This window comes from Cryptomeria japonica, chromosome 9 (genome assembly GCF_030272615.1).
Source record: "Cryptomeria japonica chromosome 9, Sugi_1.0, whole genome shotgun sequence".
In the NCBI taxonomy this organism is placed as follows: domain Eukaryota; kingdom Viridiplantae; phylum Streptophyta; class Pinopsida; order Cupressales; family Cupressaceae; genus Cryptomeria; species Cryptomeria japonica.
This window is the reverse complement of record NC_081413.1, coordinates 543,768,296-543,796,145: the sequence shown is the minus strand read 5'-3', so window position 1 is coordinate 543,796,145 and position 27,850 is coordinate 543,768,296. Positions and strand designations below refer to the sequence as shown.

General features: G+C 34.7%; 1 protein-coding gene across 3 annotated transcripts in view; it reads left to right on the top strand.

The window, feature by feature from the left end:
* Positions 1–1,146: 1,146 nt before the first annotated feature.
* The window catches only part of LOC131061015 (cytochrome P450 716B1), a 39,566-nt gene continuing 12,862 nt past the window's right edge, over positions 1,147–27,850 (top strand). Inside the window, exons 1-4 of one of the 3 annotated variants that reach the window (XM_057994519.2) lie at positions 1,156–1,971; positions 8,799–9,114; positions 9,443–9,630; positions 9,773–10,189. In XM_057994519.2, coding sequence (XP_057850502.2) covers positions 1,309–1,971; positions 8,799–9,114; positions 9,443–9,630; positions 9,773–10,072 — 1,467 coding nt within the window. In that variant the 5' untranslated portion in view covers positions 1,156–1,308 and the 3' untranslated portion in view covers positions 10,073–10,189. Of the gene's footprint in view, positions 1,972–8,798; positions 9,115–9,442; positions 9,631–9,767; positions 10,190–27,850 lie in introns of those variants that run through there. The other 2 variants (XM_059211206.1, XM_059211205.1) reach the window with 2 other exon arrangements.

Genomic DNA, 27,850 nt, shown 5'->3' with positions numbered 1-27,850 from the left:
AAAAAAAAATACAAATAATGAAAGTGACAAAAAGACCAAAAATAGAAAGATGGGAGAGGAGAAAATATTAAAAACATAAAGAAATCAAGAATAATATAAAAATATAACAAACGTAGAGTGCTTCTAGATTCAACCTTATGTATGTTTGCCTTAAAAAAGATGTTCCAAATCACACTCAATGGTTCCTCATCAAAAAAAGGAGAGTAAAGATTAAGATTGTAATTAAAATCTTTACAAAAGGAGGTGACAAAAAGATTGAAAATAGAAACAATGAGAGAGAAGGAGAAAATATAAAAAACATAAAGGAAAAATAGATAATATACAAATATTACGAATGTAGAGTGTTTCTAGATTAACAATATGCATTTTTATATTTAAAAAAAAGACATTTTACATCTCACCTAATGATCCATCATCAAAAAGAGGAGAGCAAATTAAGATCGTAATCAAAATCTTTACAAAGAAGGGAGGTGAGAAGAAGGTCAAAAATAGAAGGATGATTTAGAGAAGAAAAAAAAATAAAAACATAAAAGGAAACATAAATAATATAAAAATATATTAGAATTAGAGTGCTTATAGATTCAACAATACATATTTTTACTTTAAAAAGAAGTTTGAAATCACATTCAATGATCCATCAGCATAAAGAGAAGAGTAAAGATAAAGATTGTAAACAAAATCTTTACAACAAAGAGAGGTGACAAGGTGGTGGAAATTAGAGAAATGAGAGAGAAGAAGAAAAATTCAAAACATGGGCGTACATCCAAATTGGTCTAATAGTGGTAGTGGAGAACTTTTACTCTTAAAAAAGATGTCACAAGTTCAAATCTTGCAAGGGTTAGGGTATGTAATAGTTAGGTAGGCTAGTCCCATACTATAAGTCATTTGTAGACCCAAAAACAAATCTTCAAATTACATAGATTATCAAAAGATCCATTAAACAAATCTTAAAGTCACATAGATTATCGAAAGAACCTTTTCTATTTTCATAAACAAATATAAATAATATAAAATACACTCTAGAGAATCCAACTAATCAAAATTATGATGTATATAAAAATACCGAGAGGTGAATCCATTCCTCCGTAAAAATTATCTTAATATATATACTTATATTGCGTATGGCTAACGCTTCCCACCTAATCTCCACAATAATTGGAAAAGAGCAAAGCCACACAAAGAAATATCTCGAGTGGGCAATAATTTCCACCCAAATAGTGGCATAAAAGCTAGTTGCAGTCGGCGTGAAGGAGATTGAGTTTGGAAGAAGTGTGAACGATTCAATTGGTAGTTTACAGCTGATCATCAATGGCGATGATGAAGTGGGTGGGCGATGGATATGATGCTGTAAAGCCAATTCCTTTAACACTGTTGATGGGCTTCTTGCTGTCTTTGATCGGACTACTTATAAATATGAAGAGAAAAGCAGGGGGCAAAATCCCACCTGGTAAATTTGGATGGCCATTCCTTGGAGAAACGTTGGAATTTCTGAAATGGCAGAAAAAAGGAGCTCCTTTTGTGTTTTATGACACTCGGGTGCAAAAATATGGCGAAATTTTCACCACCCATCTGGTCGGCCATCCCACTGTGACCTTCTTCAGCGCAGATGGAAACAAGTTTTTGTTCACCAATGAGAACAAACTGGTGCAGAACTCATGGCCTGCCTCTGTGGGGAAACTCTTCGAGAGGTCTGTAATAAATGCTGTGGGAGATGATGCAAAGAGGCTCAAGGGATTGCTCATGACCTTTTTGAGGCCAGAGGCTCTGCAGAAATTTACAGGTCGGGTGGATTCGATCACTAGACGTCATCTGGCTCAGTACTGGTTGGGTGAAGAGGAGGTCACTGTTTTTCCTCTCATGAAAATCTATACTTTTTCTCTCGCTTGTCAGTTGTTTGCAAGTATTGAAGATGGCCCTGCCATGGACAAACTTTCCCACGACTTCGAGCAGCTCGCTCAGGGAGTACTGCAGGTTAGCATGGCTGTTTCCAGATATATTTATCCTCTGTTTTTTCCCTTTTTCAGGTATCATATTGGCAAGAGAACTCTCTCCTTATCTTTACATCAAGTGTCCTTATCCTCTCCTTATCTTTACATCAAGTGTCCTTATCCTCTTTATCTTTACATCAAGTGTCCTTATCCTCTTTCTCGTTATCGGGACTTTAAAGAGTCAATTTAGTCGTAGCTGTCCTTGTACATATATTATTTTATTATTTCTTCTACCTACCCTTCAATCTTAGCTAACCATCTTTTACCTCACCTCTTAATTGTAACCATCTGTTTTTAGGATGCTCTATATATAGGAAACTTCCTCCTCTCTCTTTTCAATCAATCAATCTTCGTTCACCACCACATTCATTCACCATTGAGCTCTTGTGCAAGCATAAAATCTGAGGGCAAACACATCAAAGCAAGATCAATGGAGATAGGAGAACAATGAAGATCAAATTCATGTGAATGTGTGAAGGTATCATTTGAGTTATTTTATGGTTTTGCATGTTTGATGGTTCTTCATTGATGTGTTGTTGAATTTTTAGTGTAGATCTACGATTTAGTGGTTGGAACTAGGGTTTGCAATATTTAGAGTTCAAATTCGACATATACACTACTTTTTATGATCATTCATATATGTGTCCATGACAAAAACCCATCATTAGATCTATATATTTATCCTTGTTGAGAGCACAAATACAAAAGGAAAAGACATTAGAAACCGCAATCATAATCAAGATAATGTATCAACATAATGAACAATGAAGATTGTTGCATTGAACATAGTCTTTCATGTGTGAAAGAAATATTTTTGTATAAAGTAAAAAAAGGAAAGAGAAATCCCTTGTGACTTGTGTATGGTTAGGGTCCATATCATTTCAATGATGATTTGTGTACAATTGTCTCTCATAATAGGAAAAACAGAGATGGATCTTAGATTATTAATGTCTAGTCACACACACAAATATTTTTTTGTGGGAATAGGAGTCAAAAGGAGAATTGCTTTTTATGACCATCCGACACATCTATGTTGATTTCTCTAAGTAGCCAAGGACTTGTATCTCATCATGATAATCATTTGAAGATTCTCTTCTTGAAAGCACCCTAGTACTTTTCCAAATATTGTTGGGCTCACCATTGAAAGGGATACCAATTGGTTGAAAATTTTGTTGATAGTTAGACATCAATAGAGTTAAATCAAGCAAAAAGAAGAAATAAATTTGTGTTGATGATATATATATTAGATGCAACATGGTAACTATTGATTATGAGACATTGAATTTGCAAGCGACAAATTTTTTTGCCATTGTCGAATAACTAACCTTAAGAAATGTCTATGATCAAATAAATTCATCTAATGTTTTAGTTTCATTATAGTCATACAAAAACAAAAGAAAAAGTATAAATAAATCTTAAGACAAATAAAAAATGTAAAATACATGTCGCAAGCTATAAATTTTTTATGTTTGAATGATTTTTTTAGCAATTACAAAGAAAGTCAACTTCGTTGATAAGTACAATTTTTTCATTAATTTATTTTCTTTTTCTTTGTAAGGTTGTTTGTTTTACCATGCAAGTTGTTACAAAATCATTCATCCAATCAACTTTAAGAGTAGGTTAAGAATATATGACAAATTTGTGGAAACCACATGGGCTCTCAACAAGGTTTTGAGAACCCCTCTCCAAACCAACAAAATTGTGTTTTGTCTTCACAAACTGAGAAAGTTTTAAAGTTTCTTTTCTAAAGAGTCCTTAAAAATGGGGGCTTCTCCTCATGAGTTCACATGATAAGGCCAACTATCAAGGTGTCATTTTTTTAGAAAGGGATTTGATTAGAAAAAATGAGGGACTCGACAAAACAAAATGGGAACAACATGTAAATTTTCTTAGTAGAAAGATGAGTATGAAATATAACAACAACTACAAATACAAATTTGCATGTTTTAGCATTAAATATATTGACTATTAAATGACATAAAACTTAAAATATGAAAACTAGATTGAACATCCAAATTATATAAGTTGTATTGTCTCATTGGTTAAGCTTGAGGAATTTCAAGCCAAGCACCAAGATTGTACTTTGGCTACACTCTAGCCAAAAAATTATGAATGAGCTAAATGCTAGTGTATGGCAATGATGGAATCAATACCCATTGGACAAGCACACAGATACACACTATAAGAAGCATTGTGATACTTGAAATGTTCAACAATCAAACTAAACGATAATTGTGGAAAAATTAAGGTGACAGAGCATTCTTAATGTAATACTAACCTTGTGAAAAAATCAAGAGAAGAAATAACAAAATTTACAACTGAAAGTGGATTTGGGATTGATTCAAAATTTGGGTTTGATTTAGGATTTAAAGCTAAAAAGGAACAAGAAAAACTGGAGCTAGACATGATTAAGCATAAAGAAACACTAGACCTAGATTAGATTATGAACAAACTTTTCATTTAGCTTTAACATAGGAAGGGATTATAGCAACCATAATTTTAATCCATAAATAACCACATGAAGCCATGCTTGTTGGGAACAAAGGAGGTCTGCAATTGCACCATGATGTTGCTAACCTTGAAATTGGAAGACTAAATATTCCATAATTGAACAAAGTATGTATTCACAATGACACTCACACCAATTCGTCAATCTTTCGTACCATTACATATAAAGAAGCTATTTCAAAGACATTGGTGCTCTTATGTTATCTTTTGATTAATATGTAAGATTAGTTCATACTTGTGACAACCACGTGATTTTGCACCCTTTCTTTTTAGTTATGTTTTTTTTTTATTAGGTAAAAATGCTTTTGATTAAAGATATGAATTAAAGGAGGGGCTTTGAAAGGACTCCAAAACCTAATATGTCAAGAAAAGGTAATAACAACATTAGACTAAAATCAACGAAATAAGCCTAAAAGACCACCAATAAAAAACTTACAATAAAGGGACACCAAAAACACAATCAAGGATGTTTGAATCCAAATCTCTCCAAAGTCCAAAGGATTATGAATCCAAACATCACACGAGAATTTTTTCACGTTGCTGGAAAAGGTAGACCACACATGAAGTTGAATGGTAAGTTTCTAGAGCACTGAAATTGAGAATTTTGATTCACATCAGCCATGAAACATTCGTGCTAAACCAGACCAACTTGCTGAAAACCTATGAAGAAGTCCCTGCCATTGGCGACCTTACAGTGTTTGCCCCAATGATGGTGAATTTCATGAAAAAATGATCAAGAAATGTGGTGGAAGGATATCTGGGACATTGCTTAGACAAATTGTGGTTCAATTGCAAAATAACACTTTAATATTACAATAGAAATAGCTATGAAACCAAATTAAAAAATCTACAACTGCATAATTTACTATTTCCTAGACAAGACATATTTTCCCTATAGGGTCTTTTACTTAACAGCTAAATTGCATTATAGTACTATTTCTTATTGCTCTAAATAAGGGTTAAAACTAACATAATTGATTCAAAATATCAAAAGGAATTTTTTGAAAAAAAATACCCAAATAAATGAAACTTTGAAAATCCAGCCTCCAAAAATTGTTTAAAAAAACAGGTCCATCATTAACAATTCCATACATTTAAAATACTGAAGAGCATGTTGCAATCAAGTTAAATAATTATTTTATTAAAATAGAAATTGATGCATGAACATATTGGTGTAATATCACTATCAAAGACAATACCAAGGAATTAATCAAATTAATCTTTTTTTTTGCCACACTATTACACAAAGTTTGGGACACCGATCACTCGACCATATGCTTGAATATGGCAGAGAAGGACTGCCGACCAACATACTTGTTTTTTATTATAGTGAAGCATTTGTTCGACATCTTGAAACAAAAAAAAACAAAAAGATTTTAGAGAAGAAGACAAAGAATGAATAAATCTACATCTTCCTTGAATTAAACACACAAAAATTTGTATGTTTTTTTTCAATTGCATACCCCCAAATCACTTATCCAAGCTATATCACAAGGACTAGTTTTTAGAAATTTATACAAGTACCAGTTTTTAGAAATTTCAAAATATGAGTTGGACTGCATCTATTAACTGTAAAATATGAGTTGCTGTAAAAGTTTATTTGATTCTAAACTCGTCCTTTATGCAATTCCAAAAGGATCTTAGTGTGATGAATTTAATTTGTTGAATTACTCTAAGACAGCTTAGTCGGCAAATGTAAATTGAGATTACGCATTAGGTTTCAACACTTACAAAATGAGCGAGTAGAAGTAGAGGTAAAATTTCAAACCCTCCATGAGTGGGAACTGGGAAGGTCTTCGTTGGAGGAGAGGCTGATGAAGATACCGAGGATGATGATGCGGATGGTTATGCTGACTACTGGGTCGAGCTGCTGCTGTACTTCTTGCTTGAGGCCTGTCGGAAGGACCAGTGGCTTGATTCACCTGCACCCATTAGGAATGTCCTTGAGGAAATTTTGATTGCAGCTTTATATGATGGTCTTGTGCTTTTTCTGCACGCTGATGGGGTCATTTCTTGTGGTTGTGGGCGCCCTGTTAGGGTTGTGATAGGGTTTGTGTAGCCGCCCTATGTGGAGCTTTCTGTAGGACGGCACTGTTGAGGGTTTCACCTTCTCTTGTCACTAGCGCTCTTGGAACTTGAAGCCCCCTCTTGTTGTTTCTTTAGAAGCTTTGATTTGGACTTACAAATGGATTCTTGTAATGTTTTGATCACTGAGGAGTTTGTCATGCCTGTTATTGCTGAATAGGCTGGAGTTTCGTATATGGTGCCGATTGTTGAAATTGTCTCTTCCATTTGTACCAAGCTCATTTTCGAACTATGCCAGGCTGAAAATCCTTTTTTTTTGTTGGATGGTTTATGCACTACTCTGAAGATTCCTGATGCTGTTGTAGACAAAGCTTCTCCTTATTTGGGGAATGCCCTCAATGTTGTTGCACTCTTAAAAGGTAATGTGTTTGGTCAATTTTTGATTGTCATGTGAAATGGGTTTTTTCTTACTGTCTTTCCAAATCTTTGAGAATTGCATGTGTATATTGCTATGAGGTCTTGTTTCGTTGGTTTTTTGTTTTTTTGATATGGTCTTCTGGTTTTGATGCTGTCATGGAGAACTTCAATAAGGTCTATTTGGGTTAGGCTTCTAAGACTCCTTCCTGAATTGTAATGAAGAGATAATATAAAATATTACCAATTCTTTTGATCAACTTTTATCTATCGATAATGTCATGAAATGTATGAAAAGGTTTGGTTTTTTCTCAGATTTTGTGTGAGTGTTGATTTTGATAAGGTGTTTCTAAATGTCTTAAAACTGTGTTTCAAACTTTTGTTTGGGAGCAGTGAATCCTCTTTGAGTCATCCTCACAGGTTTTCCTTCTTGTCATAACGTTGAATGCTTCTCCAATTCATGTGAAGACTTGTGTTTGGGAGCAGTGAATCCTCTTTGAGTCATCCTCACAGGTTTTCCTTTTGTCATAACGTTGAATGCTTCTCCAATTCATGTGAAGACTTGAAAAAGAACCCAATCTTGAGAAAGAGGATCAAAATATTGATAAAGACTATAATATTATAAGGAAAGGAGTTGGACTCTATTTCATGGATTCTGTTAGAAACGCTTAGGGCCCTTTCTCAAGGACAAGAGAAAATCAGATAATGTGTCTTTGTGTCTTTTGATTTCTTTGTTCTTCTTTGAAAAAAGATAGATTAGCCTTCATGGGTCGGACTTTGATGTCCATTCATAGATATTCGGAGAGGTTTGGATTCAAACCTCCTTGATCATTGTTATGGCTGCCCCTTTGTTGTAAGTGATTGTTTGTTTGGATGAAGAGATAATCTGAACTATCAGGTATTACCAATTCTTTTGGTCTAACTTTTATCTATCAGAAATATGTGAAATGTTTGGTTTTTTCTAAATTCCAGAGTATTGATATTGATAAGGTGCTTTCAAATGTCATAAAGCTGTGTTCCAAACTCATGTCTGGAAGCATTGAATCTTCAATAATTCATCCTCGCAAGTTTGACTTGTTGTCATAAAGTCAAAACGCTTCTATAATCAAATAGAAAATTTCATTTCTTCTCCCAATTTTGGGAAAGAGGCTCAGAATATTGAGACAGACTCTTAATTTATTAGGAAAGGAATTGGACTCTACAGTCGTGGATTCTGTTGGAAACATTCAGCGGCTCTTCCTCAAGGACAAGAGTCTGAGAAATAGATGAAGTGCTTTTGTGTCCTTTGACTGTGCCTTATTCTTCTTTGAAAGAAGGTAGGTTAGGCTTTACGGACTGGACTTGGACATCCATTCAGAATTCTTTGGAGAGGTTTTGATTGCAAACCTCATTGATCGTTGTTATGGATGTCCCTTTGCTGTAAGTGGTTGTTTGTTTCCAGAAGTCTGTTTTGGATTTTAGGCCTGTGTTTTTTTCTTTTTTGGTTAGTTCTGATCTAATGTTGATGCTGGCCCTTTTTTTTAATGTTGATCCTTTTAAAATCCTTCAATTCATAATTCCAATGAAAAATATTCATTTAATAAAAAAAATTTAATCTAAAAAATTGTTTATAATTTAATTTTATAATAATTATAAAAATTAATTGAAAGATAAACTAAACAGGATTCCTGGTTGCCATGATAAAGATGGTAGGTATACCACCAAAGCCCATGAAGGACCCCAGAAAAGGAATTTTAACCTTATCAAGACAAAATGAAACGAAACATGGCATAGCTTGAGCCTTGAACAATGAAAATTGCAAATATATAAGTAAAATATCCAAAAGAAAATACCTGTAAAAACCTCAAAGATTTATAATTGCAGGTACCTGTTGATTTGCCCGGGACAAGGTACCACAAAGCCAGAGTTGCACGTGACGCTCTTCGTGAACAACTTACTCAGATTATTGAGGAAAGGAGAATCGCACTGAGGAATGGAAGGGCTTCTGCTGAGCAAGATCTGCTGTCTTTTCTCCTGTGTAATAGATCTGATGACGAGGAAAGGAGTTTGACAGACGATGAGATCAAGGACAACATAATTTTGCTTTTGTATGCAGGGCATGATACCAGTAGCTCTGCCCTAACATCGCTGTTCAAATTCTTGGCCGAAAATCCTCATTGCTACGATCAAGTTCTTCAAGGTATTTTAATTCCGATTTTTGTTCTTAACTTCTAAACTGCTCAGTTCTTCTCTTTCATTCTTAAGCATGCTGGATTATGATTTGATCTGTCAAGAAAGAAAGATTCTTTTATAATTCACAATGTCAAAAGAAAGCAAACTATATCTCATATGAAATACCAACTGCATGCACTGCGATGGGAAGGTCTCAAGATTAAATTTTAGATTTTAGGGAGTTTAACTAAGCAAGCTTTAAACACCTTCAATTAGAATGATATGACAGTTTCTTTCCTTGCTAGTTTTTGTTAGAAAGAATTATAAGATAATGCAAATAAGTTGATTTTATACAGAACAATTGGAGGTAGCAAGTTCAAAGGAGGAAGGGGAACTTTTAGAGTGGAAGGATCTTCAAAGAATGAAGTACACATGGAGAGCTGTTCAAGAAACATTTAGATTACTTCCTCCTGCACAAGGAGCCTTTCGTAAAGCTATCAAAGACTTCACTTATAGTGGATTCACTATTCCTAAAGGATGGAAGGTATATTCAGATCAAGGACATTTTATCATATATTTTTTCATATTGAAGTGGAAATTTTTTTTTTTTTTAAATTTTCATTAAACAATTTTTTTTACGTTAAATTAATGAAAGGCATATTGGTAACTTTAAATGTTCAGTACAGGCACACTGGACAATAAATGCAACCCACTTCAACTCTAAGTATTTCATTAATCCAAAGAAATTCGATCCATCTAGATTTGAAGGAGCAGGGCCTGCTCCTTATACATTTGTTCCTTTTGGAGGTGGAATAAGAATGTGTCCAGGGAACGAGTTTGCTCGAGTAGAAATATTGGTCTTCTTACATAATTTGTTGAAGAATTTTAGATGGAAGTTAGTGGATCCTGATGAGAAAATAATCGTGGATCCTATGCCTCTTCCTCTCAAAGGATTGCCAATAAAACTTATCCCCCACCTAAAATAATTCTAAATTATGATTCTAAACATTTTTCATATATTTTTAAATATATGTACAAATAATTATTTATAGTTTTAAAATTTGTTTTTGATCAATAAAGGCAGAGCCAGATTTATATATTTATTGTTGATCCAGAATTCCAGCATTGAAAAAGATTACAGCATGAAGATCCAGAATTCCAAAAAACCAGAGAGCCTAAGATAGATATTTGAAACCAATCCCTGAATATACAGTGAGGGAATCTAGCTTCAATGCCCACATATTTTGAGCTGAGTGTGAAAACAAGTTTATCTTGAAAAGCATTAAACCCTATACAGTTTTAAAATTCTAATGATATATGCATTGACTATTATTATATAGTGTAACTTTCTTAATAATTTTTGAATTTCTATAATACAAATTTTGATAATAAAAAATAATATATCTTAATAATATAATAAAAATACCCACCCACACACTCATAAACGTTTAGTTGTTTATTCAAATGTTATTAATTTTTTCAAATTCCATTAGTAGTTTGTAAGTTGCAAGAGAATTCTTACTATAAAAAAATTATTTGTGATCCTTTTAAGGACAAAGAAACAATAAATTATTGTTATTCTACTTTGAAGATTTGAGAAGTTTTTACATATGATTGCTTCATGTAGTTAACAATATATTATGCTTTTCTTTATAATTTCAAGTGATAATTAATAAATTATTATAGATGAATTATTAAACATATTTTTTTCGAGTTTAATATCTATTTGTGTCTATATATAAGGTATTTATGATGTTTTTAAGAAGCATATATAAAATGAAGGTTGAGATCATTTGTATCATTTGTATATACAAATGAAGTTAGAAATCTTTTTTGTTTCAATGAAAATTTATTTAAAGAATATGAAAGGAGCATGTCATGGCTTTCCTTCCATTTTGAGACACATAGAGCTAAAGACAAGGGTGATCCAGCATTTGATGTCAAAAGAATTCTCACCTGCGTTTTTACTAGAAACACAAAACAATAAGGGTGAAGGTATAAGTATTAAATGAAATTATGTTGTTGTTGCATTATCATATGGTACAAAAGGCTCAACAAACTTAATGTTGAGGAGGTCATTAGGTTTTTAAAAGTTTTTTCAAAAATGAGAGATTTATTTTGTCATGATCTGAGTGGAGGCTTTTATTTTGATAAGATAATTCTGTATTTTTTTAATGTGAATATAAACATGTCAATTTTATGTTTTTGATATTAGTGAGTGGAGGCTTTTATTTTGTTAAGATAATTCTGTATTTTTTTAATGTGAATATAAACATGTCAATTTAATGTTTTTGATATTAGTAAGAAGCAAAACAAGGGTGTTGGCCCTTACACAAACAATCCACAAGCAACATTAATAGTAACAACACATTAGCACAAAACTAATAGTAGTTAAAGTATCGAGAGTATAAAGTTTTAATAACAGATACAAAAATCAAAATAAAACATCGAACCAAAGTCTTAGAACTAGCAAGAGACTATAAAAAGAACATAAAAAACTAGCCTAATTAGATTGCTTGAGCACATTGCTCCGTAAGAAACTTAAACAATTTTCTTTTAGTTCCCTTCAATGTTTGAGTCCTTGCCCCATGTCATTTTTATGTTAAATGAGTATAACATTTTTTTTTTTAAAGTTGGAGGGTTTCTATGTTAGATTTATATCATCTTTGCAATTTATCCTTATTCATGGTGCTTGAATTACTTATCATCTCATTGGGAGGAAGATTGGGGGATGAAATGAGTGTAATGAAAAGAGGTTGGTAGTGGCAATGCGAAATAATGGAGGTGAAGAACTCCTACACATAGGGTGAAATTGATAAAAGGTGTGTATATGTGATAGGGGGTATGAGGTTGTGGTGAGGGAGAAACAAGTAACCAAATAGATGGTGGATTTAGCTATTTACACATGGTGCCTATAAATAGGTTTTTACCAAGGTGCTTGCTCATAGTGCCACATGAGTGGTTTTCAATAATGTATGATTTATTTCTTTTTACTATTTTTGAAAAGTAAATTATTTTTTTATTTTTTTTGTATTTTTGATATTTTTTATTTATATTTTACTTTTTTGGTTTTTGGAATTGGGATACCTTGAGGATCATGCATAAAATCTTTTGAGATAAATGATGCTCATAGGCTCATCCAAGGGTTCTCCTTTTGATGTAGTGAGTTGATAGGCCCCTAATCCATACTTGATAGTGACAACGAAGGGCCTTAACCAATTAGGCTTAAATTTGTCTTTCTTTTCTCTATCTTGAAGATTTCTTTGTGTTGACACCTAAAATTGTCTTTTGATTGAATAAATATTTAATATTTATTTAATTATTTTATCCCAATGTCTTTTATTAATTAAATAAATATTTTAAACTTTTCTACTATTAATTAAATAAATATCTTAACCTTTTACACTATTAATTAAAAAAATATATGTATTTATTGATTCACTAAGCCTCTTCTTTCTCTCCTAAATTAAATGAATATTTTATTTATTTAGTTCTTTCCTCTATTGATTAAATAAATACTTTTATTTATTTAATTAATTCACTTACCTTTTTCCTCTTTTAATCTTAGCCCTCCAACTTGATCTCGTGGATCATAATCTAAATGTGTAGGCATGTGACAAGTGTCAACCATCTCTTCATTCACTTTGTGTTTTCTCCAATGTCAACATACCTCTTTATCTGCTCCCTCCATCTTTACCCAATCTCAAATCCTATTGATTCTCTTTCATCTATGTGATCATGGCCATTCATAATCCCATCTCCTAATCTAAACCCTCCATTTTTAGGAAGGTCTCTATAAAAGAGGCTTCATCCTCTCATTTTCCATAGAACATATCTTGAGCATACTTACACTCTACCAAAATCATTCGAACAATATGTCATCACACTTTTAGCCATATATCCTCACAACCACATACATTCTTATTTGAGCTCTTGTGCAAGTGCAACACAAATCTAAAAGCACCTATCATCAAATACAAGATCATGGAGGATAGGAGAACAATGAGACAAGGCTCTCTTGCATGTGAAGGTATAACTTTTCTTATTTTATGATTATTTGAATGCATTTGTAGATCTCTATTGATCTTGTGTTGAATTAGTTTGTAGATCTAGGATTAGTGGTTGGCTTAGTTAGGGTTTACAAATAGGTTCAAATTTGACACAAACAATTACTTCATTATTAGAAACAATAACATAATCATCAAATAGTGTAAGCAATGAATGCAACAACACAAAGAACAAAACACTAGATTTTACATGGAAACCCTAGAAGAAAAAAACCAAGATGAGAAAGTTGTTTGGATCTACTAAATCAAATCTAACCTCACAAAGAAATATGAATATTACAATCAATTGTGTTCGGCACCAACTTTTAAGAAAGACCAATTCCTTAATCAATACAACATTTATGAGTACCTGCCAAAAGGAGACTGCAATCCACCACTCTAAATAACAACTTAATAATAGAGAAGCACCAACCTCACAAAAAAATATACAATTGATGACAAAGATACCAATGTTTGAGATAATATTAGAATGATATAGAAAAGGACCTTTGTAATTATGCTTTTTCTTTTGACAGCCTTTGGTCTAGTCACTGTTCTTTACATAAACCAACTTTGCATCAGATGGTAGATCATGATTTGCATAGCCCGATGCATAGAGCACTCTACTTTGTCATTGGTAACCTCTTTTACACACACATATTCTCAACACACACACACAAACTAAACAAATGAATATGTCTGTGCAATTTGATACAATCCTCATGTTGGCTTGGATACACTTAAACTGTCACAACCAATATTCCGTGTCAGTCTGAAACAAGTTGTACTTACCGCTTCACAGTCAACCTCAAGAATTACAAATTTGAAACTGTAATTAGCCATTTGTAAAGTATGAACTTCGACCATCAATCTCTCCTTTTCATGGCAGAATGGATGCACACGATGTGAGATCTTCAGTAAAATAAATAGACTTCCCATATGGGGCCATGATAGGCACATGGCATGGTCACATAGTTTCACAACTACAACATGTTGTTCCACAAACCTTTCTCCAACCATGCTAGTTGTCAATCCTCTGACACGATCTAACCTGTCACCATTCCACAGTTTCACGACCATGGAAGATGCGTACAATCTACTGATACCGAGCTACCATGTCTTCATTCCACTATTTTGTAGTAATAAGAGATGGATCCTGCTCAGATCTTGTGAATATGCGGAAGTCATTTGATCCTTAGGATTACATCATGATCATTGATCTGATCAAGGAAAGATATTGATCCTCCAATTTAGGAAATGGTAGAGTCTTTGTGTTCGATTAAGATGGTAATTGCTTGGCAAAGGTGTCGATGAGCAACACGAACATAAGGGCTTAAGTTGTGACTTAAGTGACCGGCTATGAGTGACACCAAGTCACTGAGTAGATAAAAGAAAAGTTCTAATGCCCAATATCTCCAAAAATTTATCCTACAAATGTGATATAGGTACAACCCTCTATAATGATCAAAATAGATCATGTTAACTTGGCAATTTCACATGACAAAATTTGACAATATTTATAACTCCTCTCCAAAAAAAATCTCCCTCTATGATGGACATCATAATGATGAACAACTTCTCTATATATTTGCAGACTTGACATCAATGACAACATCAATTTCCAACTAAAACTCTATCATGGTAAAGCTTCTCTTGGAGATGATAGAACCTATGATGTCAAAGGTATTGGTGGAATCTCCTTGCAATTTGGCATGTAACATTGTAGGTTTACTAAAGTCTTATATGTGTTGGTACTTACCGAAAATCTTCTATCTATCAATTAGCTTACTGATCACAATTTGAGGGTTGAATTTGACATAAATGATGATAAAAATGTATTCCTAATTCATGATGAGTATAAAAGTTCAAGGATTATCGCAAGCGCTTCTAAAATTGGTAGATTTCTTAAGCCTGACTTAATTGGCAATAATCAAGCCTTGGTGACTAACCATAATGATCTTTCTATGTTATTGCATTTTTGTTTTTGTCACTTGAGCACTAGCTATTTGCTTACTTTTAGTAAGAAAGACAAGGGTAAGTGCACAAAGATGGTGGTCAGAAAGTGGACACGCCAAAAAAAAACATGAAAAACACCAAAACGCGCACGGGCTATTTCAAATTTAAAGAACCCTGTACGCGTTTAGGCTCGTTTTGCCGAGCCTAACCAAAGCTAAACCACGTGTGCGGTTTAAAACATACTAACTGCGTACGCGGTTTGAAGAATACTAACCACGTACGCAGTTTGAAGAATACTAACCGCGTACGCGGTTTAAAGCATACTAACCGCGTACGCGGTTGAAAAACTAAAACCGCGTGCGCGGTTCTATCTGTCAATAAAATGCAATTCACTTACATTCCATTAGGTTTTTTAGTAGGATATATACATAAAATATAACATTTAAAGACAAAGAGAAATGTCACTTATACTTTAAGTTATATTTTATGTATATATTATCAAGATGTTTGAGAGTGGTTCCAGATCTCTAAGAGTTATAATGCAGATTCTAGTTTTTTGAGTATTCTTATAAATTTCAGACTTAGTCAAATTTCAGTAATCAACATGCTCATATCAGCATTATGTCTCTCATCTCTTCCCTACATTCCCCCTCTCTCTTCCTTAACCCCTACCTTTTTGTCTCTTAGGCATCTTCCTCTCTACTTTCTTCCCTCTCTCGGGTATCTCTTTGTCTCTTTCTCATCTCCCTCACCCTCTTTCTCTCTTTCATATATCTCTCTCTTTCTCCCCCTCTCACAAATATCTCTATCTCTCACTCTCTCCCCATCTCTTAAGTGTCTCTCTCTCTCATTCTCTCCCTCTCCCTCCCCCTCCCTTTCTCTTCCTTTGTCAAGTATTTATTTCCCTCTAACTCTCTTTATCTCTCCCCCTCTCGCTCCATTTCTCTTTCTCTCAAGTCTATCTCCTTCTCTCTATCACATCTCTGGCTATCAACTCTCTATCACATCTCTGGCTCTCTCTCTCTCTCTCTCTCTCTCTCTCTCTCTCTCAAGTCTCTCTCCCTATCTGCCTCTATCTCACTCTCCTCCTTTGTCAAGTGTACCTCTTTCCCACTCTCTCCCTACCTCCCCCACCTCTCTTTCTATTTTTCACTTAAGTCTCTCTCTCTCTCTCTCTCTCTCTCTCTCTCTCTCTCTCTCTCTCTCTCTCTCTCTCTCTCTCTCTCTCTCTCTCTCTCTCTCATTTATCTCTTGTCTCTCCCTCTCAGTCTCCTCGTCTCTTAGGTGTATCTCTCTCCCATTGCCTCCCTCTCCTCTCCCTCTCTCCCTCTCTAGGGTCAAAAGGTATTCTCAGGGGTCGTATGGTATCCTAGGGATCCATGCATGTGTCTTAAGGGGTCATAGGACACCATGTGACCCATAACGACACATAAGAGGTCATATGGAGTCCTAAGGGGTCATAAGACACCATATGACCCCTTAGCACACCATACGACCCATAAAACACTATATGACCTCTTAGGACACCATGCGATCGATAACGGCACCATATGGAGTCTTAAGGGGTCAAATAGTGTCCTAAGGGGTTGTAGGAGACCATATGACCCCTTAGGACGCCATATGATCCCTAATGACACCATATGGTGTCCTAAGTGGTCATAAGGTGTCCTAGGGGTCATACGACACCATAAGACACATAACGATACCATATGGTGTCCAATGGGTCATTGGACACCATATGACCCTTAGAACACAATACGACCCCTAAAAACATCTAAGGGGTCATAAGCCACTATATGATCCCTTAGAATACCATAGGACCTATAATGATGCCAAATAGCGTCCTAAGGGGTCATAGAACACCATATGACCCTTTTGGGCACCATATGGTGGTGTTATGGGTTGTATGGTATCCTGATGGGTCATATGGCATCCTATGACCCCTTAGGACACCATATGATGTCGTTATCGGTCGTATGGTGTCTTAAGGGGTCATATGGTGTCTTAAGGGGTCATAGGACACCATATGACCTCTTAGGAAACAATATGACCTCTAATGACACCTAAGGGATCATATGGTGTCCTAGGAGGTCATAGAATACCATATGACCCTTTAGGACACCATACGACCCATAATGACGCCATATTGAGTCCTAAGGGATCATATGGTGTCCTAAGGGATCATAGAACACCATATGACCCATAACGACACATAAGAGGTCATATGGAGTCCTAAGGGGTTATAAGACACCATATGACCCCTTAGCACACCATACAACCCATAATGACACCAAATGGTGTCCTAAGGGGTCATAAAACACTATATGACCTCTTAGGACACCATACGACCCATAATGACACCATATGGAGTCCTAAGGGGTCAAATAGTGTCCTAAGGGGTCGTAGGAGACCATATGACCCCTTAGGACACCATACGACCCCTAATGACACCATATGACCCCTAATGACACCATATGGTGTCCTAAGTAGTCATAAGGTGTCCTAGGGGTCATACGACAACATAAGACACATAACGATACCATATGGTGTCCTAATGGCTCATAGGACACCATATGACCCTTAGAACACAATATGATCCCTAACAACATCTAAGGGGTCATATGGTATCCTAAGGGGTCATATGACACTATATGTGTTCTAAGGGTCATATGGTGTCCTAATGGCTCATAGGACACCATATGACCCTTAGAACACAATACGATCCCTAACAACATCTAAGGGGTCATATGGTATCCTAAGGGGTCATATGACACTATATGATCCATTAGAATACCATAGGACCTATAATGATGCCAAATAGTATCCTAAGGGGTCATAGAACACCATATGACCCTTTAGGGCACCATATGGTGTTGTTATGGGTCGTATGGAATCTTGAGGGGTCATATGACATCCTATGACCCCTTAGGACACCATATGGTGTCGTTATGGGTCGTATGGTGTCTTAAGGGGTCATATGGTGTCCTAAGGGGTCATAGGACACCAAATGACCTCTTAGGAAACAATATGACCTCTAATGACACCTAAGGGATCATATGGTGTCCTAAGAGGTCATAGAATACCATATGACCCTTTAGGACACCATACAACCCATAACAACACCATGTGGAGTCCCAAGGGATCATATGGTGTCCTAAGGGATCATAGAACACCATATGACCCGTTAGGACACCATATGACCCATAACGACACGTAAGAGGTCATATGGAGTCCTCAGGGGTCATAAGACACCATATGACCCCTCAGCACACCATACAACCCATAATGACACCAAATGGTATCCTAAGGGGTCATAAAACACTATATGACCTCTTAGGACACCATATGACCCATAATGACACCATATGGAGTCCTAAGGGGTCAAATAGTGTCCTAAGGGGTCGTAGGAGACTATATGACCACTTAGGACACCATATGATCCCTAATGAAACCATATGGTGTCCTAAGTGGTCATAAGGTGTCCTAGGGGTCATACGACAACATAAGACACATAACGATACCATATGGTGTCCTAATGGGTCATAGGACACCATATGACCCTTAGAACACAATACGACCCCTAACAACATCTAAGGGGTCATATGGTATCCTAAGGGGTCATAGGAGACTATATGATCCCTTAGCACACCATAGGACCTATAATGACATGTAAGGGATCATATGGTATCCTAAGGGGTCATAGAATACCATATGACCCTTTAGGACACCATATGACCCATAACGACACCATATGGAGTCCTAAGGGGTCATATGGTGTCCTAAGGGATCATTGAACACCATATGACCCATAACGACACCTAAGGGGTCATAATACACCATATGACCCCTTAGTACACCATACAACCCATTAATATTATCCAACCAATACATCCACACAATCCAAAGAAACCAATACGTTCATTTTCTTCAATCGATCTACTTTATATCCTATCTTCTTTAAAAAAAACAAAAACTAACCACCTTGTCAATCGTCTTATCACCTTATATATATGCAAACAAAAAGAAGATATATTGGAGAGAGAGAGAGAGAGAGAGAGAGAGAGAGAGAGAGAGAGAGAGGCACCTTGTATGTGCTTGAGAGGGGGAGAGAGGGAGACAATACACATAGATACACACATATGTGTGTGTATATATGCTTAATATATTATATATATATATAGATATACATATATATAAATATTATATATTATTATATACATATATATATATATATTTATATATTATATATTTTTATATTATATATAAATTATATATTATATATACACATATTATATATACAATATCATACTATACACACTCCCAAAATTTAAACATTAAAAGCGCGTACATGCTTTTTATAGTTAAAATAGACCGTACGCGCTTCTTACACCATAAGTACCCCATACGCACTTTTTATACCACAGGTACCCCATACGCGCTTTTGACTGTTTAGGCTTGGAAATAGGCCTGGTTGACAAAGCTACGGTTTGGAAGTTTGATTTCCCTCCATTTCCCTCCTTTTTGACATGTTTTATTTTATCAACTTGGTTTCTCGACTTTGTCATCATCAGGTTTACACTTCATCAAGTGGGTATTTCTAAAATTTCCACCATATTTTCACCCATCTTCTTAGATTTCTAACCATATAATTTTTTTAAAATTTGAACAACAATAACATATTATTATTGAATTTCTTTTACCAGTGTCCCCATAGTTCTCACAAACATATGTGTACCATTTTTTTAATAACTTTTGATATACTTATCCAAATTTTAAAAAAATTATATATTATTGTAGTGCACTTGATTCTTTACAATTTTAAAAAAAAAATTTGTATTTTTGATTTTTTTAGTGCAACTTATGCTTCGTGCACGAACAGGGACCTAATTTTTCAGGATGTGCTCGATTGGAAAAATCATAAAAAAAAAAAATTCTCAACAAAAAATTACAAAAAAATACACATCTTCTAGTGCTCACTCTTAACTATCTTTCTACCGAAGGATTTTCCAAAATACTAAATCTAACTATGACTTTTTTGATGCGCACGTCAAACACTATGTTATGTTTTTCTGAAAAAATCAAGGTCTATTTTTCGTGTGCGAAGGATTTGACCCCCTTAATCTTATCCAATTTTGAAAAAGTTTAGTAGTTTGGAAACTAGATTCAGAGTACTACAATATTTGTTTTTTGATTATCTTCATATCTTGAGTGGATGACTTTCAAATTTGTCTCCAAGTTCAGGTTCACCTGATTTCAGAAAAAAAAGTGTCCACTTATACCCCCCTTTTTGACCACCATCTTTGTGCACTTACCCACAAGGTAAAAGGGATCCCCAAACTTAAGAATTTGAGTGCTATTTGTTCTAGTTTTCTTAGTACACAACAAAATTGAGCACCCTTCCATCCTAGCAAAAATTGTACAAGTCAACCTTTGCAACTAGTGCATACTAGATCTATGTGGAGCCATGACACCTAGTCAAAATAGTTTTTGGTACTTTCAAATTTTTGTTGATGACTATTTATTAAAAATTTGAGTCTATTGTTTGCAAACCAAATATGGATCTTTTTCCTACTTTAAAGAGTTTTCAACTCTTGTGAAAATATAAATGAATAATCATATCCATATCCTTTACCCAAATCAAAGGGGAATAAACCAATATAGAATTTTTCACCTACTTGAAGAAAAATGGAATTGATCATCAACTAATTATAGCTTACACACCTCATCAAAATGGAGTCAAAAAACAATGTAAGTGCATCAGCATGGAGATGGTACATAAAATGTTGAAGGATTCTCATTTTGTACATGCATATTGGGCTAAAGCTATGCATACATTGGTTAATCTTTTGAATCGCGCACCAACCAAAGTTCTTGATGGCATCACATAAGAGAAAGCCTAGATGAGAGTTAAGTTGTCTATCTCTTATGTTCATGTATTTGGTTGCACAATATGCATGTGCATTCTTAAGAAAAAGAGACCAAAAAATGATGATAAATCCATGAAATATATTCTTCTTGGGTAATAGAAATGAAGCAAAGGCCTATCGACTTATGAATCTTACCACAAATAAGATATACATTAGTAGAGATGTTATTTTTATGAAAAGAATGAGTTAAGTTCACCTTCCACATCATCACTTGCTCTAGATAATGCTCCTATATTCAACTTGGATGAGAAAAGTAATGAGAATGTTGATAATCAAACTAAATCAGCACCCCAAAACATCACACAATCTATGCCCAAGTAGTATACTAGTGTCCTTTGTGATGCAAATCTAAATGGAGTCCCAAACACTTCAAATTCAAGACTGGGGACTTGTGCCATGAATTGTAATGAGGTAAATCAAGCACTAATGAATTCAGTAATTGATAATTTTAACCTATCTAATGTTCAAGAAGCACTATAATCAAAGCCTTGGAAGGAGGCTATGGTTCTAAAATTTCAATTTGAAACATGTACTAGAATGAAAAATAAGACTTGGAACTTGTTGATCTACCACCTAGTAGAAAGTCATTGGGTTTAAATGGAACTTCAAGACGAAGTATAAGGAAAATAGTAGTATGGATAATCATAAGTCCAAACTTGTGGCTAAGGGATATGCTTAGAAAGAAGGGATTGATTATGAAAAAAGTTTTGCTTTCACAAAAAAGATCAAAATCATCTTAATGCTTTTTTCTTTAGCATCACAATTTGGATGGAAGATGTATCAAATGGATGCAAAGAAGTCATATCAAATGGATGTAAAGAGTGTCTTTCTTAACGAAGACATTAAGGTGGAAGTATATATGACCCAACTAGAGATTTTTGTTGCACCTAGTAAAGAAGAAAATGTATGAAAACTTATTCTTATATGGTCTCATATACGCTTCTAAATCGTAGTATATCAAAATTGATGAACATATTCTACAACATGAATTTAGTAGGCATCCATATGATCCAAATATCTGCCTCAAGGAAGAAGGGGGAGATTGTGATTATCAATATAGATGTCTACGACCTATTTATCACAGGTAGCTTAAAAATGATGGTTGATACAACCAAGAATGATCTCAAGAAGGAATATTATATGACATATCTCAAGCTATTACATTATTTTCTCGACTTAGAGGTATGACAAACTAATCACCGCGCTTTTTATATCAAAGAAAATATGCCAATATGTTGCTTGAGAAATTAAGAATGATGGGTTCCAAACCCATGTCAAAAGCCATGGAATTAGGATTGCATTATTTGTTTTTGATCCATCTCCTTAAATTAATGCATCTCTCTATTGAGATATAATAAGAGGTTCAATTTACTTGACCTACGTTAGATTACATGCAAATTTTTATATTAATTATATTTCACGATTCATGCAAGAACCAAAGATGTGTCATTGGAAAGAAACAAAATAGATGCTTCTAAAGGTGTATCCAAGGTACAATGAATCATAGTTTGGAATCTTAAAAAATGATCAATTCTTCTTGATAGAGCACACAATTGTAGAATATACAAAATTTGTTGATGATAGGAAATCCACATCTAGATTTGATATTTTCTCATATTTAGGTCCTATTTATTAGGGTAGGAAGAGGCAAGCCATAGTTGCTCATTCCTCAATAGAAGCAGAACATCATGCAAAATGTGCAATAGTTTGTGAGCCAATTCAGGTACATAATTTACTAGAAGGATTGGTAGTAACTCAAAATCAACCCATAATCCTCCATTGTTACTATCACAATGTTCTTAAGCTTGTTCATAATCCATTGTTTCATGAACAAACCAAACATATTGAGGTTGAATGTCACATCATATAAGAAACTATACAACAAAACATACTCAACTCCAATTCTCTACTCAAGAGAAATGCGTTGACATCTTCACCAAGCCCCTTGGACATGTGAAGTTTGATACTTTTCAAGATTCTCTCATTAGTACACTACAAAACAATGATGCAATAAAGGGGGAAAGTTTTTTATTAAGTGAAACGAAGGTTTTGAAGTGGCCCTGAAACCCTTTACATCAAATTAAAAAATAGATAAAGCATTGAAAGCCCAGCTAGATAGAACAACCAAAAAAAACAGGGACTGCTCCTAAAGACAACAGGCAACCCATACAAGGACTGTCGCCACCGTTGCCCTAAGGACGTCCACTGCAGTGAAGCCGTCTACCCTTAGGTCGGCTGGTGATTCCATCCAGTCCCCTGGTTCCCTTAGTGCGGCTGGTGAGACTTTGCCTGGTGCTATGAATGGGAGCTCTGCGGGGGTTTCCTCTATGGATGGTGATATGGTGCATCCAGCGCCCTCTGCTGCTGATCGGGGTATCCGTGGCTTGGGGCTTGTGGCTGTTTCTGTTTGCGAACCTCTGGTTTTCAAGGTGTCTGTTGATATTGATATGGAGATCATCCACACTTCCTCTGTGTTTGAAGCTCATGGTTTGATCTGCAGGTTTCGGGGTTTTTGGCCAAGCCTTCCTCAGCTGCACACTTGGATTTCCCAAAGCTGGGAACTGATCATAAAAGGTTCAGTTAACATTTTTCCTTCAGCCAAGGGTTTTTTCATTGCTAAATTTGAATATGCAGAGGACAGATCGAAAATCTTAGGGATTAATCCTTTTAGCTAGGAGGACAAATATGTTTTGATGGTTAAACCCTAGTTCTCAGGCTTTAATCCATCTACTGATTCATTTAATGAGATTCATATTTGGGTTAGGCTCCCTAACCTTCCCCTTCATCTATGGACGGACTCTCTGCTAGAGGAAGTGGGGGAGGCTTTAGGTGAATTCCTAATGATTGATAAGGAATCTTACCAAATTTATCATTCTACTTATGCTCGTATTTTGGTTAACATTGATGTCTCTAAAGGGCTTCCAGCTGAGTTAGAGATTGAATCTTCCTTGGGATCTTGGGTCCAACCACTCGACTTTGAAGGTATCCCCTTTAGATGTCGAAAGTGCTTCCAGACTGGACATGTTGCTGCAGGGTGTGAAACAGAAAAAAAGAAAAAAAGATCTGCTTCTTGGTGGAAGGGTGCATCCTCTGAACACTATTTTGTTAAAAAGAAAAGCTTCTCCCAGGTGGTGGCACAGGTTCCTTAGACTGAGGGTACGCCTCTTGTTTCTGGTGTTGCCTTGCCTCAGGAATGTGTGGATGCCTGTGGTGGCATCCTGAGTGATCATTTGAAAAATGATGGATCTTCCTCTTCGATGGATGACCCTCCCGCATCTCAAATTGTTGTTGTTGTCTCTACCTCTCTAGATGCTAGCTTTGTTCCTCCTGATGAGGGGAGGTCCTCTATTCTGGACCCATCCTCTTGGCAAAAGGTTGCTGCTAGGGTTGAGGAGGGATGGATTACTGTTAAAAGTAAAATATCTAAATTGTCCCAGTCCTCTTTTGATATGACCCTTCGATCTCATAAGGGTAGGTCAAATTCTTGATCCTTCCTGGTTGGGTTAGGGCTACTGGTTTTTTGCAGCCTGTAGGTTTTTGGTGGGGGTTAATGTTGTTCCCCTTCTTTTGATTGGTTGGGCCAAATCTCTTTTGTGTTCTGTTTCTTTGAGTGGTCTTTCAAGTTTATCTTTCGGTTCGGGTTGCAAGTCCTTCTAAAACCTATCTTGTAAAGGGTTTCTGGTCCCTTAAAAACTTGTTTTTCCTTAATCAAAAAAAGGCAACCCATACAAAGAAAGGGCCGGTAAAACCAACCCAAACAACCAACTACAAGGGCCCTCAAGATTTTCAATTGGCATTGTGGGAACGAAGAGTCATATCAAAAGAAGGCTTGGACGTCTTTGAATGCCTCCCCTTAACAGTAATCCATCCTTCTTCAACTTTAGCTGCCACGACTGACCAATCCAAAGGGTCCAGCACTAATCTTTTCGGACTGGAAAAAAGAGTGTTAGAAGAGGGAGCAACAACCATTGTGAGCATAGGACAACCAACAAGTGGGGCAAAAGTTGTGTCAACACACGGTGAAGCAACCGGCGAGGTAAGAGACAACAATCCATTTTCAGTAGAGGGGACAACAACATCCTTTATTACATCATCATTAATCTTAGAAGCACCCTTAGTGGCAACCGAAGAATCTTTCATCGTTAATAAAGGGGGAATGTTAGCTATTCCATCATTTACCCATACTACTTGTTTGTTTGTTTTGTTGTTGTTTATATTTACATGGGTGAATAGTTCAAGTTGTCCTCTATGGAACTTTTGAGTTCCCTCTTTAGTATCATAAGTGTATAAAAATATTTTTTGCAATTCAACGAACGATCTTTGGCATTTGTGTTTCTTTCAAGAATCAACATTGATTTGGATTTTTTATATAGCTTTTGCATTATATCTTTATAAAAAATTAATGTAAATAATAAATCTAAAGAGGTATTCTAGCTTGGATACTTTGAAGTTTTGTAATGATGCCAAATTCCTTATATGCCTTGGAAGTAAGTTTAGGTGAATAAGGAACTAAAACTAAATTAAGTGGTAAGATTGGGTATCAAATTGGAACATCTTGACTTCTAGCTAATTTCTACAGCATGTGAGTCTAGGTGCATGATAAATCTATGAAGTTTTCTTAGCATGAAAAGTAGGCATCTCTCTAAGAGGAGATGACATTGAATGAAATGTAGGATAAATATCTATGCATAATCCATATGGATAGTAGAAGAGAAAGGTGAATAAATATCAAGAGATAGCTCATGAAAAGGTGCAACTAAGTCCATATCATCCTTAGGCACACTAAGAGAAGAGAAATAATCAATAAAATCATGTGCTAAGTCTGTAAAATAGTGATAGTAAAATCAAGATCAATCAAAACATTATAAATCTCTATCTGTCAAATAAAGCATAAATTCACTAATAAATAATTTATCACGATATAAATACTTATAATTACCAAGAAAGAATGATTTAACATACAAAGATGTATTGGTAGTACCATTAAAATCATTGTGCAATAATTCACTAGGAGCAACAATATCATCACATAGTGCAACTAGGAGATAATGAAGTGTCACTAATAATTACATGAGAAGGTAATGGACCAACATTGTAATAGATTCTATCATGATACAATGGATCACTAGGAAAAATATATTTGAGTATTCATAGAACTAACATTCGATGCAGTATCCATAAAACTAAAATGAGATGTAAAAGACTAATTCTCACATGATTTAATATCATGTATAAAACATAGTTTGACACAAGCCATTATTTTTAAATTCATCACAAGGTGACCTATGCATTATCAAAAGAGCATGAATCTATAGAAATAGGCATAGGGCTATCATGATATGTGAGAGGAATTCTATCATATGATGCAACAATATCATGCATAGGTTAAGAAAGTATGATTTCATTAATATCAATCATATTATATTAAAATGAATTAATAATATAAAGTGAAGCTTCACCAGGTGCATACTTGTCAAGGTGAGTATAAGACCATAATGGGCCAAGCACTACCATGGAGTGGCATGCAAATGTTAAAATATAATTTAGTACATTTGTGCATGAAAAGTAAACGGATAATTTACATAATTTGAAGAAAAGGTAATAATAAAATTTATAGGAAATTGAATGCATTTTATGGATTGTTTTTTAAATATGAATTAATTTGATAAAATATGAATATTTCAAGTATAAGTACTACTAAAATAAATAAATAAGTTTCATTTCAGTAAGGCTAATTATGAGTAATTTTTATCACAATGAATAAATAAGTTTTTTATGATTTTTTTTCTATGAAGTTTAATAAATTCTAAAAAATTACAGCCAACTTAAGCTGGTTAAAAAAACATAACTCAATTTCTTTTTTTAAATTTATAATCAATGAATTCTATAGTGTGATACATCTTTCAAATTTGAAAAAAGGATAAAAAGTATGAAAAATATGGATGTTTTTTGATATATATAGAATTTTGAGAGTTTTTGAGATATATACCCTTTTTATTATATTGAATCTTGATTAAAGAAAGTTTGTCAACATCAAGAATGAAGTCCTTAATTTTATGAAGACCTACTAGCCTATGGTTTGCATGGAAAGCCTGCAGCTATTCTAGCTCCAAAAACACAACTGTCTTGCTACGGATGTCAGTAATACGAGAGTTATACACTGTTGATTTCGTAAAGAACGGCTGTGATTTTTCAAAAATGTCAATAACACACATTTGCTAACCCCATTTTGGAGCCAGAATAGCTACATCCGCGTAGAAGAGGTAAGTTCATGACTACCAAGCCTATTATCAATGTAATATTGAGGCAATCTTTAATGAATTTTTTAACAACACACAACATTTATTTCTTCAAGATCTACTTTTCAAAATAGATGGTTCTTTTGAATTTAGATACTAAACCAAAAAAAAATTATGATGTGAGCTAAAATTTTCATATCCCATTGGAATTATTTGACTCATCACTATCACAAGCCATGTGAGATATAGGATTAATATAAGCTCATGGACAAGTTCAAGATAAGTGAATCTAAAAGAAAGGGAATAGTACTAACCAACTCTATAAATGAAGCGAAAATGTGTATTTTGTAAAATATCACCTTCATGAAAAATATATCCTCATCCTTAGCATAAAATTGCATGAGTGTATCAAGGATGAAAGGATCAAAAGCCATAAAATATGAGAACATACATCATAATCCGAAGTGCATACATGCAGATAAGCTAAACGATTTTTTTTTTTGAAGATCCATGTTAATGGATAATCCAAGGGTGGGTAGGTGAGATAAAATAAATATAGTAAAATGACAGCTCAAACCTAACCATGATGTAATTAT